Raw genomic sequence first — 15,801 nt, 5'->3', positions numbered from 1 at the left:
GGCATCGCTGAGGACAGTGTTGTTGTGTGAAAGTTTGAAGCACTGCACACTGTGGGGACAGTGGCTGCAGTATTGGTTTGTCAACGTAGCCGTAGATGCTTTCATCGTCGATGGTGTTTACAACAGGGGTCTCATCAACGATGTTTTTTTTAAAGAAGGTTGAACACCTGGAGGTGGTGTAGGGGGTTCAGAAGAAGAGGCAGAATACACTTTACTCTCCTTGTGTTAAGATGAAGATTTTCTGTGAGAACCCAAAGGACTGCTACCCTTATAAGACCTTTGAATGGTCTTTTTTGGGGCCTTTTTGGCCTGCTCACTAAAGGCAAGTGATTGAGGTTATCTGTCCCTTTTGTGTACCTACCTTGAGGACGTAGACGATTCCTCACTGTCAGACCCAGAAGCAGGCTCTTTTCTTCATTTTAATTTCTGGAGCCAAATGAGCAGTCTGCCCCCTGTCTTGGAAAGATTTGTTAGTAAATGTTCAGCATACCTTGCAGTCCCTCGCTGAATGGTTTGGGTAAAGGCTATATATACAATTCTTCTGTGGATCTTCAAAAACAAGTCTTTTCTTTCTACAAGACTTGCAGGCTCTGAAAAGACTTTTGCTCCTTACTTAACATGATTGTGAAGTAAAAATCAGATATACACAACAGTGTGGTGTAGGGGATATGAACTATTAGAAGTAGAATTTGTGGAAAAATACCATCAGAAATGACTCTGAAAAGGTGTGACTGAAGAGAGCTCAGTTGAGACTCTAGCACAAAATGCAGTAGAAAATCTGAGGTACTGGAGCTTTTCACAGGAGTGTTCTAAAGGGAGGTGCAGCCGGATTGGCTGAAGTCGATCTTTGGTCTCTTTTTTTTAACAGACATAGATATGCTGAGGAAGTGGAGGCCTAAGGGCTTTATTGCATTATTCTTTTTACATTACATTGCTATTATAAGATACAGTTGACTCCCATCTCGACGACGGGGAACGATTCAAGCATGTGAATCTATGAAAGTTCCAATACTGGAGTAATCAACAGCTCCTCTTCCAATAACATGACATTCAAGAGTGCCTCACTTTTGTCTTGAATACCAAAAGTTAATGCCAGAGTTGTTCATTAGAATTCTGAAGCAACGCTACAGTTGATTACTAGAGAGTTAGCTAGCAGACAAAAACTAAACATGGACAATAGTGCATGGAGTTTACCACAATATAGCCTTCAGTTATAACATTTCCCCCACTCACCTTTATTTTCTTCTTTTTCAGTGGTGTTGGTGGGCTCTGTGTCTCTTTTTTACTCAGTCTTGTTTGTCTGTCACATTCCTCAGTCTCTTCTAGTTTTCTTTTCTTAGTTGTGCTCCTTGACTTTATTTGCTGTGTGTTGTCTTTCAGAGGGGTGGTACTGCCAGTGTTGGCAATAGATGCCCGTGACAGGATCATCAGGGTATGTGCAGCCATGCTGACACTGTTCTCACTACCTGCCTCACTAGCTGGGCTGCAGCCTTGTAGCTCTGGGGTAGCAGGGAGAAACAAGGCTCTAGGTGTTCCCACTTCCTCAGAGGAATTCTTACATGTTGGTGTCCTTACACAGTCCAAAATACCCATCCCAGACCCAGGAGTCCGGGGAAGGGGTAAATCCCCAGAATCTACTTGCATGGGGGCGGGGCTACGCATCTGAATGTCCTGCAACATTTCCCCAGCCTGTTTACTTAGTGGACTGATTAGGTGAGATTTTCCTACTTCCTTCCGTGGATCATGTGGACTTTTTCTAAGAATGTTCGGCAAAATTCCTTTTCTACTCATTTCTTTCACCAATGGGACAGTTTTGTCATAAAATGTATTGTGCTCTTGGCTGGCTGTAAATTTTGGGGAGTCATGCTTCTGTTGCTGCTCTTTACTCCCTCTCAATTTATTTTCTTTATTTGCCGAGGTGTTACCATGGAAATCTAATGACGCTCCTGACTGAGCAACTCTCTGGCCAGTATCTGCATCCTTCACACTTGAACTAGCCACACGAGAGCCAGTCACACCAGACTGCATACCGCTGCTTTCAACCACAGGAGGGTTACTTTCCACTTTATTACTGTCAGTTGATTGCATGATTTTAATGTACTGTGATGCTCCAACAGCAGCCTGCAGAGAATGTAACAAACTATCCAAACGTTCTTTGTTTTGTGGTGTGGTGGGAGGTTTTGGCACTTGGCCACTTGCCTTCTCAAGAGCAGAAGTACCATCCTCAAAGCACAACACTCGTCTGTGACTTCCACCCACTTTTGTATTAGCATTTGGAGCACTGGGGGGTGCAAGAAGAGCATTATCTTCTGGTTTTGTTTGTTCTTCTGAGGGTAGAACAGTGTCAGACGTTTCCGATCTGCAAAAAAAAAAAAAAAAAAAAAAAAAGTAAACTTTAGCATCAACCCGAAAACTACTTGACTGAGAACTGAACATGCCACTTGGATGAGAGTAGGGCTTATCCTGCTAAAATAAAAACTCACATGCTGATACAATTCTTTCAGTGGGACATAAAATTATTGCAATTATTCTGGAACGTTGCATGCTGTTGGCTGTAGAAATACATCAGTGAAAAAAAGGAATGTGATAACAGTAGATAATAAGGTCTGTGCTATCCTTATGGCATCCTTACATTTATACAGTCAACCAATTTATTTGTATAGCAAGGCTTGCCACCTGAGTGGGTATTCAGGCACTTGCTGCAAGTGTTTATTCGAAAAGCCAGGTTTTCTGTCCCGTGGGTCAGTGAGGGTGCAGTGTTATCATGGAAAACTAATAAAAGTCATGTTTCTTTTTTATAACTAGTGACCACAGATAATGATGCTTGCTATGGAACATCATCCATTAGCATATTAGAAATTAGGCCACCTAGATTTTAGAGGCAACAGAAACCTCAACCTGATTTCCAAAGATTATCAAATTATGCTATCACTGTGTTAAAAAACAAAAAAAAACAAAAAAAAAAAAAACATACTAAGCAGATGTCCTATTGGACGATCTCAATTTCAATAACAAACACTGTGCTCTACAATTATGCCCAAAATAATTAATTATCTGTCCAGGGAGTCAGTGAGAATCCCCATACCAAGATTGCTGTGGGTTCACTTTAGTGCCTTGCTTGGGTACACGTGTTTTACCTTAGGCATGCGTCCTGTGCCCTTTTACCTAGTTAAACTATTAATTTCATTTATTCATTTTTAGATTGGCTTCTTTTTGGCAGGGATGGTTTATTTTCCTAATCAGCTGTTATTCTGCGAAATTGTTATTACTTTCCTTGCACAACATTTCATCATTTACCTCTGCCCAAGGCTGTACGTGATAATCTATCTTGTATTGCTACCACAAGAGTGCACAGCCAACTTTGACACATTACTATGTCAGGCCTGTTTCTCAGAACACAACATGCTTTGTTATAAAAAAAAAAATAAAAAAAAAAAAATCATCACACAAGCAAAAGAAGATTAGAGAGGCCATTCCAGCCAGAGGAGTCATCCTATGCTCTAAGCCACTTCATTACCACTTTGCTGACCTCAGCCCCGTCTCTACAACCGACGGAGGAGATGGGGGGCAGACCCCTGTTTAGGCCGAGCCTAGGCAGTGCGGAAGTGCTGTCTCTCGACATTTTGTAATCTACATCTGTAGGCTTTAACCACACCCATCTAACGGGCCATCACTTTCATTCGTTCCTTGGCATGCCTTTCAAAATTCCCTTGATTTCGTAGGTAAAAGCTTCACATTTGTCCCACCTTGCAAACTGACCCTGTTAGATAGATGATTGCACAACCAGCAGTACAGCTTAGTGTGGTGTACTGTTTTTTTCTTTGGCACCGCTGCGTCGCGTTGTGTGGCCGTATGTTGTTAGTTCCTCTTCACTGTTTTGGGCATGCCACTGTTCTTTGTGGTATCTGAGTGCTTCACATGCAGAGTTTCATATAGTGCAAACTCGATCGAAAGAGCTTTACTTTACATCACTACATGAAGTTACATATAGCGTGACCTTGAACTTATTTTTATTTTCAAAACAGCAGATAACTCTAGTCTCCCCTCCCTCATAAGCTAACTGCACAGCGTAAAACTTTTCACAAAAATGGTGCTGCACTTCATTTTTCAGCACGGTCCCTGAAAGTCATTGCGGAGGAGTGAAATTCAAGATTGCAGGGTGCAGTACCTTATACACCAAAAGATGTCCCAAGGGTCTTCTGGGGACAGCAAGTGGTACTGCACCCTTTCCCTGTTTTGTGCACGTTATAACAGTAAATGTTGCAGGTTTGTTTCAGCCAGCATAATGTAACCAGGTTTTCCCCGATTACATTTCACAAGCTTTACTTAATCTTGTTTTTTTGGTCCATGCTATCGAAAGTGTTTCCGCTGTAAATAACGCTTTCCGTCAACAGATGTCTCAAATGTGGCGTGACGGCAAAGCTGCTCCCTTTGTAACTGGGGAACAAGATTTGAGTATCGCCGTCGGTTCACCATCCCAGTGATTCTGGGCAATTTACTTAATCTCCCCGTGCCCCCCATAAATGAATCAGCACCTGTGTAATTTAATTGGTGCTCCTGTAAAGTGCTTTGATGCCAGCTGGTCGAGTTTGCGCTATATTAAACTATAAAATAACTGCAGTGATTCTGGAGAAGATTTTAAGCCGGAAGTCGCCCAGCACCAAGAATTCACATAGATGCTGAGTTTGACGTCATTTCAAAATGTATACCCAAGAGGAGGTGTGATCGGCGTGGTGGGGGCCAGCCGTTGGAGACCAGTGAAGTCAACGGAGGGAGGCACAACCGACATTGGGCTCAGGATTCCTCTGGATTGCCTGACTGCCTCTTGCCCCGGGCTCTGTAGGACCGGTGAGGTGGTTGTGTGGAGGGGGTTGGGGAGGTTGCCACTGGGCCCTCTATTGACTTTGTAGCCGCCTAATGCTTTGGGCCGAACAGGGTAGAGGAGTAAGGGAGAGGGGCGAATCTGGAGGGCAGCCAGGGCAAATCCGGAGGGCTGCCGGGGTCCTTTGCCAGCAGCAGGCCCCTGATGAGAGCACGTCCAGGCATTAAGCAGCACAGGGCCCTGGGGTGACGCTTCCCCCAGAGCCTACTCTACCAACCACGGAGAGGGTTCCTGCACTAGGCAGCGGGCCCCAGAGGAGAAAGCACCACTTGGCCTACGCTTGGTCCACCACGATTTTACTTCGACAGCCCAAGACATCACAAAGTTAGCTTGCAGGCAGAGAGCACCGGCCCCTACTACTTTGACGGCATCTGGAGAACGGCCCTTATCTACAATCCAACACCCCCCTTACTCCCCTAATATGACATCGATGGGGAGAACACTGGCCTGGGTTGGACCCCTCTTCTCCTAGGGGCTGAGAGAGCAGCTCGAGCTGGGCCATTGTCATCTCCTGGCACAAGCCCTTTTGGCTGTGGGGAGTGGAGGGGGAGGAGGACGGGAGCGGGTTCGTCAGCAGGTCCCTTCGCCCTGGGTGACCCTTAGCCCTCATGGGCCCCAGAGAAGAAAGCACCATTTGGCCTGCACTTGGTCCACTACGATTTTACTTCGATGTCCTGACCAACACACACACACACCCCCCCTCTCAGGACACGACGTGAGAGCCCACTGGCCTGGGTTGGACCCTCTCCTCCTGGGGCTGAGAGAGCTGCTCAAGTTGGGGCCATTGTCATCTCCTGGCAGTAGCCATTTCAGCTGTAGACCCAGACTGTTGTTCGCAGATCCTGCCTTTGACATAAACCACTGACGCCACAGGGAAGAAGAATGACTACAGCACGGGCCAAAAAAGAGGGAACCCTTAAGGACATGCTGTCACAGCGACCACAGGACCCAGTGGCGAGGGTTCCTCCATAGCTGGACTCTAAGAATTACCCAATGAAGGGGAACCAGAGGGACCTGTTACTCGCTCCTTCCTAGAGGCACTGTTCGCCTCACTCAGAGACAATTTGCAGATTGTGGATTTTAAGATCTTCATAGGTATCCTAGCGGCACAATTGAACTCAATCATGCCGGGCCTGATAGACGTCGACCAGGCCGAGTTTGTACTACATAAACAATGTTAAGACAATAATAGGTGGCTTCTCCACTTAATAGACAAGGCACAACGGTCCAACCGTAACACCATGCTCCTATCAGTAGATGCTAAGAAGGCGTTTGACCAAGGCAACTGGCCCTACCTGATGTTGGCCCTGGCCCACTTTGGCTATGGCGAACAGTTCCACGCCTGAATACATAAGTCCTATATCTGCCCTAGGGCACAGTGTGGGTCAACGATTACACCTCTCTGGCCTTTTTCATATAATGGGGCACAAGACAGGGCTGTCTCCCCTGCTATTTGCATTATATATGGAACCGTTTACTCAACGGATACATGAAAATCCAGCTATCACAGGGGTTCGATTGGGCGGGGGGGGGGGGTGGGGGGGGGGGGGGGGGGCAGAGGTGACATCCACACTATTAGCCTCGACGTCTAGGTGGCCGTTGACGACCCCCATCGCTTCTTTGCCGACTTTTCTTTCAGGAGGTGAGCAGATTTAGTGAAGTGGCTGGATTCCGCATTAATATCCACAAATCACAGGCCCTCAACCTTACTGTTACCCACCATCATGAGGAACAGCTCTCCTGCTGATTCCCCATACAGCGGGTGGACTGGTCAATAATCTACCTTGGGGTGCACCTTGTGACATCTGCGGCGGCGGCCACATCACTTAATTACGGGTGGCTTTGCCGCAAGTGGTTAAGGATCTAATGTTATAGCGTTCCTATCACCTCTCCTGGCCTGGTAAGACTACAGTTGTTGGGGGGGTGTGGCTTCGGGAGTCAAGATGGTAGTCGCACTCTAAGAGTGCTCCGGACCCCTCCATCATGGACGCATCAAGCCCTGCCAACCAGTGCTCAGATTCTCTCCACTTGGTCCGCCGCATGCTGGGGAGTTGGTCGGGGCAGTTTGGGACCCAGGCTCCCAGCGCGCTGGTAGCGGAATCCGGCGAAAGAGCCCCATCCCATGGGGCCAAAACTTGAGGCCTGCCCTTCAGCTGGACTTTGGGCCTGGCGCCGCCTGATCTTGTCCGCACGTCAGCAGTGAGGGCTGTTGAAAGTGCCCTGCCCCCTGGGAGCGACAGCCCGGAACTTACGCTGCGGCCAGGGGAGAGGCCTGGTGGGCTTCCGCGCTGCACTTGCTGCCGGCCAGTGTTGGGTGCCGCAGCCGGACTCCCGCACTGGGTGCGCCACTGGCATCCGGCGGGGCAGAAAGAAACAGAAGCTGATCTGGGCCCCATGGAAAAGACCTCGGATGGCTGAGGCGTGCGTCACACTGGCAGCGATGTTTGGGTGAGTTGACCTGGGCCCCAGGGGGCTTGGTTGCCCGCCGCCTAAGGTACCCCCCTGCTTGCCCGCTGATGTTGGCCCGTGGTGGCCTGGTTGCTGCTCTGGTGGACCCCCCGCTTGCGGACAGGCACCTGGAGGCGCTGGTCTCTGGGTGGCCACATCCCATGGTGCCCCCCTGCGTTGGGGCCATAAGGGGTGCCTGGTATGGGGAAGGACAAGGCCAGCAGGCAGCCACCGGCATCACAGCAGCGTACTGATCAGTTTGCCGGGCAGGCGACTCAGTGCCTGAGGCCCCTGCTACAGAGGGATTGAACACCATCCTTCAGGACATTCAGTCCTCCCAGCTGGCGGTCGAGAGCCAAGTGAAAGAAGATGTGGCCTGCTGCAGCAAGACCCGAGGACAGCGGTGGGCCGCATCAAGGAGGTGGAGGACCGGGTCTCCCAGGCGGAGGATGAGATGGTGGACCTTAAAGCTAAAGTTGCCCAGCTGCTGACCCGCACATGTGAACTCCACGATAGGGCAGAGGATGCCAAGAATCGCTCCAGACGTAACAAAATGCGCTTTGTTGGCTTTCCGGAGGGTGCGGAGGCGAGCCGGGTGACCAAGTTCCTGGAGCAATGGATCAGGATGTGGATCCCTGAGCAGCGACTCTCCCCCTGTTTTTCTATTGAGTGTGCCCATAGGTCCCTGGCGCCTTGGCCCCCATCGGGGGGCCCCAAGCGGCCAATGATCACAAAGTTTCTCAACTTCAAAGACCGAGACGTTATTCTCAGAGAAGCGAGAACTCACTCGGAACTCCGCTGGGATAACCATAGGATCCTAATTTTCCCAGAGTGTACTCGAGAGGTGCAGGCCAGGCGAAGCTCCTACAAAGGATTCAAGCAAAAGCTCCGGGCAATGCAACTGACTTACATGCTCCTTTTTGCAGCGCGCCTTAAGGTCCTCACAGTCGGGAAATCCTCCTTTTTTGACTAGCAAGAGGCAGCATGGGACTGGTTCACTGAGGAACACCGAACAGCACTGAGGGGTCCCCCCCAGTCAGGGGGGCGGTTCTCCGGGACGAGGCCCTGTTGGCTCCCTGAGAGTGGGGGGAGGGCGCAGACGCACCTGGTCCCGGCAAGGGAAAAGGAATGGCCCGCGCAGGACATCTGTTGAGGGGATGCAGCCGTGCCAGAGTCCTCCGAAAGGAGGGAGCACGCCAGAGGGCCTAGAAGAAAAGGGGCATGCATCGACTGTGGAGGAGGACCTCCTCAGTCAGACTCCCTCGCTCTCCTGAGACAGTCTTATACGGACTCTGTGCTGGTGAGAGGGTGCAGATTACACCATCCTACCCGGCACTGGGCGTGGGACGGCGGATGGCAGCATTGCAGAACTCCAACTATATGGAGGGGTCCACCACTCCACACCAATGACAGACAAATTGTTTTTGAAGTTTTGGGCGACAGATGCTTCTGGGTTGGAAGTATGGGGTAGGGGCAGTTGGGGGGATGGATGGGAATTTTTATGAATGTTTCTTTGTGGTTGAGTGAGAGTTATGTTGTCTTTTTTTCTGTTGGTTGGTCACAGCAAGGCTTTTGGAAAGACACGTTGCACGTACTCATGCCAACTCCCCACACATGCCAGGACTGTCTAAACGGGTGCTCTCCTGGAACTTCAATGGTCTCTAGATAAAATTAAGCGGTCCGCGGTCTTTCACACCCTCCGCCGCTTTGCCCTATGCTTATGAGGGGAGGGTATGACAAGATCTACCATGCGGGATTCTCTAGGGGTGTAGCGGTCCTGTTGCATCGTTCACTGCCCATGGTGGTTGAAGGTTCACACTTGGACCCACAGGAACGTTATGTAGCAATATCCGTATTGCTTGGGGACACCCGGTCAATATCCTGAGCGCCTATGCTCCTCCGGGAGCGTACAAGCGCTTTCTGGTGACCCTCCGGGAGAGAGGAGAGGGAGGATGGGGTGTGTGTGTTTGGTGTGTGTGTGTGTTTGGTGGGTGTAGTGTGGTGTGTGTGGGTGTGGTGTGTGTGTGTGTGTCTCTCTTCAATGCCATCATGGGCAGAGGGCCTTGGGTGGAGGGTATGGCATCCCCCAAAGCAGCAGAATACCCATACATCGGCGGCGCACCACATTCATTTTAGAATAGATCTTCTCATGCCAGCCCTTGACATACCCAGAGTTACGGGGTTGAGATTCTATTCCATGGGGTCTTAGACCACAGGTCGATCCTCATTCGTTTAGACGACAGACGCTGCTCAGCGTCCTGTGTGCAACTTAATGCTTGGTACATGCAAGATGGTGAATACACTCGAGCCCTGGGTGACCAACCTGCAGAGTATTTCAATTATAATCTGGGGTCCGTCCCATCCTCTGGCACAATCTGGGCTGCTTGTAAGGCCAACCTCAGGGTTCATGCCAAACACCACCTCTGAGTGCGCAGAACCAAAAGATGTCAGAACTTGAGGCCAGGGCGTTGCGACTGAAAAGCCAGCTCAACGTCTCTTAGCATGCATCCATTGCGAGACAGCTGACAGTAGTTAGATAAGAGATCAGACATGCTACTCTCAAAACGGCGAAGCATATGTGGCGAGCTTCGGCAGCCCGCGTGTATGGGTGAGGAGATAAGAATGGCAAGCTTTTGCATTGGCTTGCAACTCCACCTATGACAAACAGAGTCATCGCGAGGTCGTTAAAGTATCGGGAGCTATTTCCCAGACACCATACGAAACTGCGCAAAGCTTCGCCACCTACTACAAGAACCTCTACGCTGAACGGCCCGGGTCCCAGGTGGAAAGAGAGGCCCCCTTGTTGGGGGGGGAGGTGTCCTTCCCCAGGATCTCTGCAGTGGAAAGATGTGATCTGGATGGACCCACTGGGCTTGAAGAGGTCGGGACCGCCATTTCAGCATTGGCCGCGGGCAACCCCAGGCCCCGATGGTTTCCCGGCGGAGCTCTACAGTAAATGTCGCGATATCCTAGCTCCTCACTTGCTCGCCATGTTTGAGGAGGCCAAACAAACGGGCAGGTTTCCTCTGGGCCTTGACCAGGCCACCATAGTAGTGATCCCCAAGTACAGCCCCCCTTCACATTATTGCTCAGCCTATCGCCCCATTTCACTTCTGAGCACCGAAGTTAAGATACTGTCCACAATACTGGCCACTAGATTAAAAAGTGTGCTGTCCTCATTGATACACCCAGACTAATGTGGCTTTATGCCAGCTAGAAGTACTAGACATTGCATTAGAAGACTGCACGTGGCGCTAGCGAACCGGGGCTTCTTGGTCCCTCCCCTGATGATCCTCCTGTTGCACTTCGAGAAGGCGTTCGACACGGTGGACTGGTCATATCTTCAATAGGTGCTTTCGAGCGCCAGGACTGGTCCTAGATCCCAAGACCTAGTGAGACTACTTTACTCTAATCCAATGGCGTGGATGCAGGTGAACAGGGTTGTGTCGGATCCATTTCCTATTCACCGGGAAACCGCCAGGGGTGTCCCCTGTCCCCACTTCTATTTTCACTGGGGATGGAGTTACTTATAAAACTCATAAGGGAAGATCCCTTGATAGACTGTTGGTCTTGGCCCACCAGGAGGGAGGACCGCAATGCACTGTACGCAGACAATGTACTCTTGTTTCTGGCCAACCCAGCCAGCAGAGGACCTCGGTGATGCAACTGCTAGGCCTATTCGCCTAGGTCTCGGGTCTGATAACCAACCCCAGTAAATCACTATTAGTTCCGTTAGGCCCCACAAGGGACTGGCATGACTGGCAGAGTACCATCCGTATCCAACGCAATAGCTTCAGATATCTGGGGAAGTTGGCATGGTCACTTAATGTCCTGCCCCTAACCCGGAGCGTCAGGGAGGACCTCCAGAGATGGTGGCCTTTGCCCCTCAACATCCTGGGAAGGATAGCGCTGTATAAGATGATGGTGCTCCCCCCCTATTTCCTCTACCTGTTTCAAAATTGCCCCTACCGCATGCCCCTACTGCGCAGCAATTTTGTGGCAAAATACCCACCCCCGGCTGGCGTTTCTCACCTGTCAAACTGATATATATGAAGGATGTCTGGGGATGTCTAACCTCTATCTTTACTACCTAGCGATGCCCTTTCTGGTGGTTAATGACTGGTTGGGGGGAGGCTGGTCAGACCCCGCATACCAACTAGAACTTCTGACGATGGGCTTCTACGGTCTGTTTGGGATGCTGTATGGTAACCCTTTGTCGTGTAGGCTCTCCCGAGGTGACAAGGGTGGTACTGATGGGGTGGAGGGCGGCGCTGAAGACAATGGGCTGGTGGCGCCGTCTCACCCAGCAAACCTCGCTGTGGCATGGGTCGTGGCTGAGCGAGGTCTCTGCCCTCAAGGGGTTTCATAAATGGGACCCAATAGGTATCTCACTGTTGGGCGATGTCTGGGAGGGCTCCCATGTGCGGTCCTTTCAGGAGCTTCAGCAGACATTTTCGCTTGCCAGAACCTAGTTCCATAGATATGTACAACGTAGTCATGCGTTAAACGTGCACATCCAGGAGGGTGTGGTCTTCCCTGAGTTTAGTCCCGTAGAGGCGAAGACGTTGATGGGCGGCCTGGGCAGAGGTGGAGTGTTGCGCATATACCACACCCTAGTCACTACCACATCACCAACATCTGATAAACTCTGAGAGCGATGGGAACACTGGTTGGGTCCGATGGCGGATGGAAGGTGAGGACTGGAGTGACGCATTAATGGCACCGAGAACATTGACCATGACCTCCTGCCTTCGGGTGGTGCAGACTTATTACTTACACACAGCTTATCTTACACCTGACAGGATGCACAAAGTGGGTCTCCTACCTCAAGCTGACTGTCCCCGCTGTGTGGGCCCTGACGCAGATTTTTACCACATGGTGTGGTCCTGTCCCCGCATAGCTACCTATTGGCGAGCAGTTGGGTCAGAGATCTCTGGAGTCCTGTGGATGGAGGTAGAGGTTGCCCCGATGCCAATTTTGTTGGGGGGGTCCTGGAGGGTGTGGGGTCCAGCAGGGCAGAGCGGGCCTTCATGGGAGTGGCATGTTTAGTGGCCAAGAGACATTGCTGCTGGTTGGATAGCGGAAGCGGCAGCTACCGTGCCGAAGTGGTGGAGAGGGGTGGACTAGTGCGCCCAGCAAGAAAAACTGGTGTATGAGGCGCGAGGCTGCCCTGCCAAACATGAAAGTGTGGGGAGGATGGAAAAGTACCTGGCGAGCTTGTTCAGCTGACATGCTTTAGATGTTGAGACTGTTATATGCGCTGTCCTTGATTCATACAATTATTATTGATCTCATGCCTCTGTTATCTATGTGTGGCTTGTGCACTGTTCAGTCAGCGGCATGCGGATGTGACCAGTTGGTTTTATGTTGTTATGCAAAATCAATAAAATTGCATATAAAAATAAAAATAAAAAAAACGACTGCAGCTGTTAAAATGATGATCCTCCGATGTAGATTCTATCTTTTCCAAACTCTCCCGGTGGCTCCACCTCCAGGAACTATCTTGTTTCTTCAGAGGGTGCTTCAAATCTTTGTGTGGGCTGATGGGTGCCCCAGAATGCATAGAGACCTGAGCAACCAGACACCAGCAGAGGAGGGCCTGGGCATACCCAACCTTCAAATTTATTTTCAGGTGTCTCAGCTTTGTTACCTGTTGGAGAGGTCCTAGCCAGAATCCGAAAAGCACTGGCTGCTGATGGATCGGGCTGACGCTGGTATGTACCTCTGAAAGGTCCCCTTCTTGAAGAAATCGCAAAGGCCCAAAAGTCTATATGCTTCCCCACACTTACAGGAACACTCATGGGAATGGGACACAATTGCTGTGCGCAGGGGCCTTACTACTTTCCCATTGCCCCTTACGACCGTTGTGGGAAATCCAGACGTCACTCCGGGCATGGACCAGGCCACATACCAACTCTGGCAAGAGGAGGGTTGTCACTCGATAGGTCACTTCTTTGACACTGAAGGCCCCATTCTATTCTAAGGCCTACGGGACTCCTATGACCTAACGAAGAAGGAATACCTTCATGCAGATCCGGCACTTGCCCATCGAGCCTGCTAACTGAGCTGCGGCAGGCAGCCACATGACAGCCTTTAGGCAATCGCTCATGATGAAATCAGACAAACATCTGATCACAGAGCTTTATGGCCTCCTTCTACACTCTACTCCAGCGCCCAAACCATCCAGTCAAACTCCCTGGGAAAAGAAAATAGGTAGAGAGTTCTCACTTAAGGAGTGGAGTGAAATCTATTACCGGGTACGGCATGTAAGCTAACAATATGACTAGCATGGAAACGGCCACCAAAATCACCTCATACTGGTATCTCAAACCGGCCCGGCTGCACAGGGGCAAACTTGCATGAAATCCCCACTGTTGGCATCATTGCTGCCAATCGAGTACGCTCCACAGTCTGTGGGATTTCCCCAAAATAGCTTCCTTTTTCGACTCTGTCCTAAATGACAGATGAATGCCTCAATACTACACTACCCCGTTTCCCGGCCTACACAGTCATGGGTCAGCCAAAAGTCCTTCCGCTCCCCCTCAAGGGCAGTAGGGGCAGTAAAGCTTTGGTTGCGGCTCACCAAACAATCTTGGCCCACTAAGGAACCAATAGAATCCCAACACATACAATGTGGCGCCACTGCCTTTGGCACACCCTTGGGATGGAGAAGCTGTCCTTAGTGCTAGCTTTGCCACAGGACCTAAACCGGGACCTCTGGAAACCATATATAACGCTTTTATCGAAAGACTTCAGTGAAATAACCTGCCCCAAATACTTGACTCTTCCAACTTGTGGAGTAGTGAGCTGACCCCTCATAGCAATGGCCACATAGTTGCTTTCCAGCATCACACATTACATCTTAGGGCTGGATTTGTAGACAGAATGAGTACCTGAAGGCGCGAGAGTGGCCGGTGGTGTTGGGGAAGGGGGTGCTTTTATTGTGGGAGTTCAATATGTTTTAGCACTCCGCCTTCATCTTACATAGTTGATCATGCAGATAGCTCCCTGCCGGCTGCTGGTTATATGCAGGTGTATGTATAACTTCTTAATATACCCAATAAAAACAGAGTTAAAACATAAAATGTTCCTTTTTGGCATGAAAAGGAGCTTTCAGTCGGTTACGGTGTGGTGTCTGTTGGATTGCACCAGGAATTTTTAAAGACAGGCAAAAACGCGTTGGAAGACTTTAAAAAAAAAATGTTGGTCATTTAACAAAGTAAAGTGATTTATCCCACTTACTACACCTACAAATCCGCATTCTTCTCTCTTTCAGCTGCCCCATTAGCCTCTCTTGAGCCCTGCTTACCATATAACAGTGTGTTTCAGCCACTGAAAGGGTGGGATGAAAAAGTGGGTTTACACAGATTAGTGCTTGTCACGTTGATTAAAAGCTGCCCTCCAGTTACAACTTCTTTGTAAACAGCAGTGAGAAGGTGTCAGCCATCATGACTCAATTTTGCCCCATTGTAGGACGTTGGCTCTGTATATACTATCTCAAAGTGAAAGATAGAGTGCAGAGAGTCAAAGGGTTCCCCTCAGGGGTTGATAGCAGCAAAATCAGATCATTCTAATGCTCTATTTTGTGGTAGTATGGTCGAGCAGTAGGCTTATCAGAGGGTAGTGTTAAGCATTTGTTGTACCCACACAGGCAATAAATGAGGAACACACACTCAAAGACTTAACTCCAGGCCAATAGCTTTTATATAGAAAAATACCTTTTCTTAATTTATTTTAGAATCACAAGATTCAAGATTTGAAGAACATACATAAAATGAAAGGTACTCCACACAGGTAAGTAAGGAACTTTGAATTAGAGCTATGACATACACAGTATAAGTTAAAATAGCAACAAGCTATTTTAAAAGTGGACACAAGGCAAAAATCAACAGTTCCTGGGGGAGGTAAGTAAAGGTTAGATTAGGAGGTAAGTAAAACACTTAAAAGTTTCAGTTCTGGGGCCTAGGCAGCCCACCGTTGGGGGTTCAAGGCAACTCCAAAGTCACTGCACCAGCAACACAGGGCTGATCAGGTGCAGAGGTCAAAAAGGGCCCAAAACACATAGGTGCCTATGGAGAACAGGGGTGCTCCGGTTCCAGTTTGCCAACAGGTAAGTAACTGCGTCTTCGGAGGGCAGACCAGGGGGGTTTTGTAGAGCTTTTTTTGGGGGGGGGGGGGGGGGGGGGGGGGGGGGGGGGGCAGGGCATGCGTCACTGTGGGAGTGCAAGGGGGTCGTCTTAGGTTACTCACGAGGTCGCAATCGCCTGGGAGTCCTCTCTGCAGTGTTGGTTCTCTAGAGCTCGAGCTGGGGGCGTCGGGTGCCGAGTGTGAAGTCTCACGCTTCCAGCGGGAAGAGTGAGTTCTTTAGAGGTTGCTAAAAATTAGCAAAGTTGTTGCTGTTTTTGAACAGAGCCGCTGTTCTCTGGAGTTGCTTAGTCCTTTGGGTTCAGGGCAGTCCTCTGAGTCCTCAG

At 49.8% G+C, this 15,801-nt stretch overlaps 1 protein-coding gene across 2 annotated transcripts in view; it reads right to left on the bottom strand.

Moving 5' to 3' along the window:
- The window catches only part of NPAT (nuclear protein, coactivator of histone transcription), a 310,955-nt gene that overhangs the window by 51,386 nt on the left and 243,768 nt on the right, over positions 1-15,801 (bottom strand). For both annotated transcript variants that reach the window (XM_069202322.1, XM_069202323.1), the window contains exon 18: positions 1,234-2,359. In XM_069202322.1, the coding sequence (XP_069058423.1) occupies positions 1,234-2,359 (1,126 nt within the window). The remainder of the gene's footprint in view (positions 1-1,233; positions 2,360-15,801) is intronic.

Source organism: Pleurodeles waltl, chromosome 8 (genome assembly GCF_031143425.1).
Source record: "Pleurodeles waltl isolate 20211129_DDA chromosome 8, aPleWal1.hap1.20221129, whole genome shotgun sequence".
Lineage (NCBI taxonomy): Eukaryota > Metazoa > Chordata > Amphibia > Caudata > Salamandridae > Pleurodeles > Pleurodeles waltl.
Note: the sequence above shows the minus strand (reverse complement) of the source record. Positions and strands in the feature narration are given on the sequence as shown.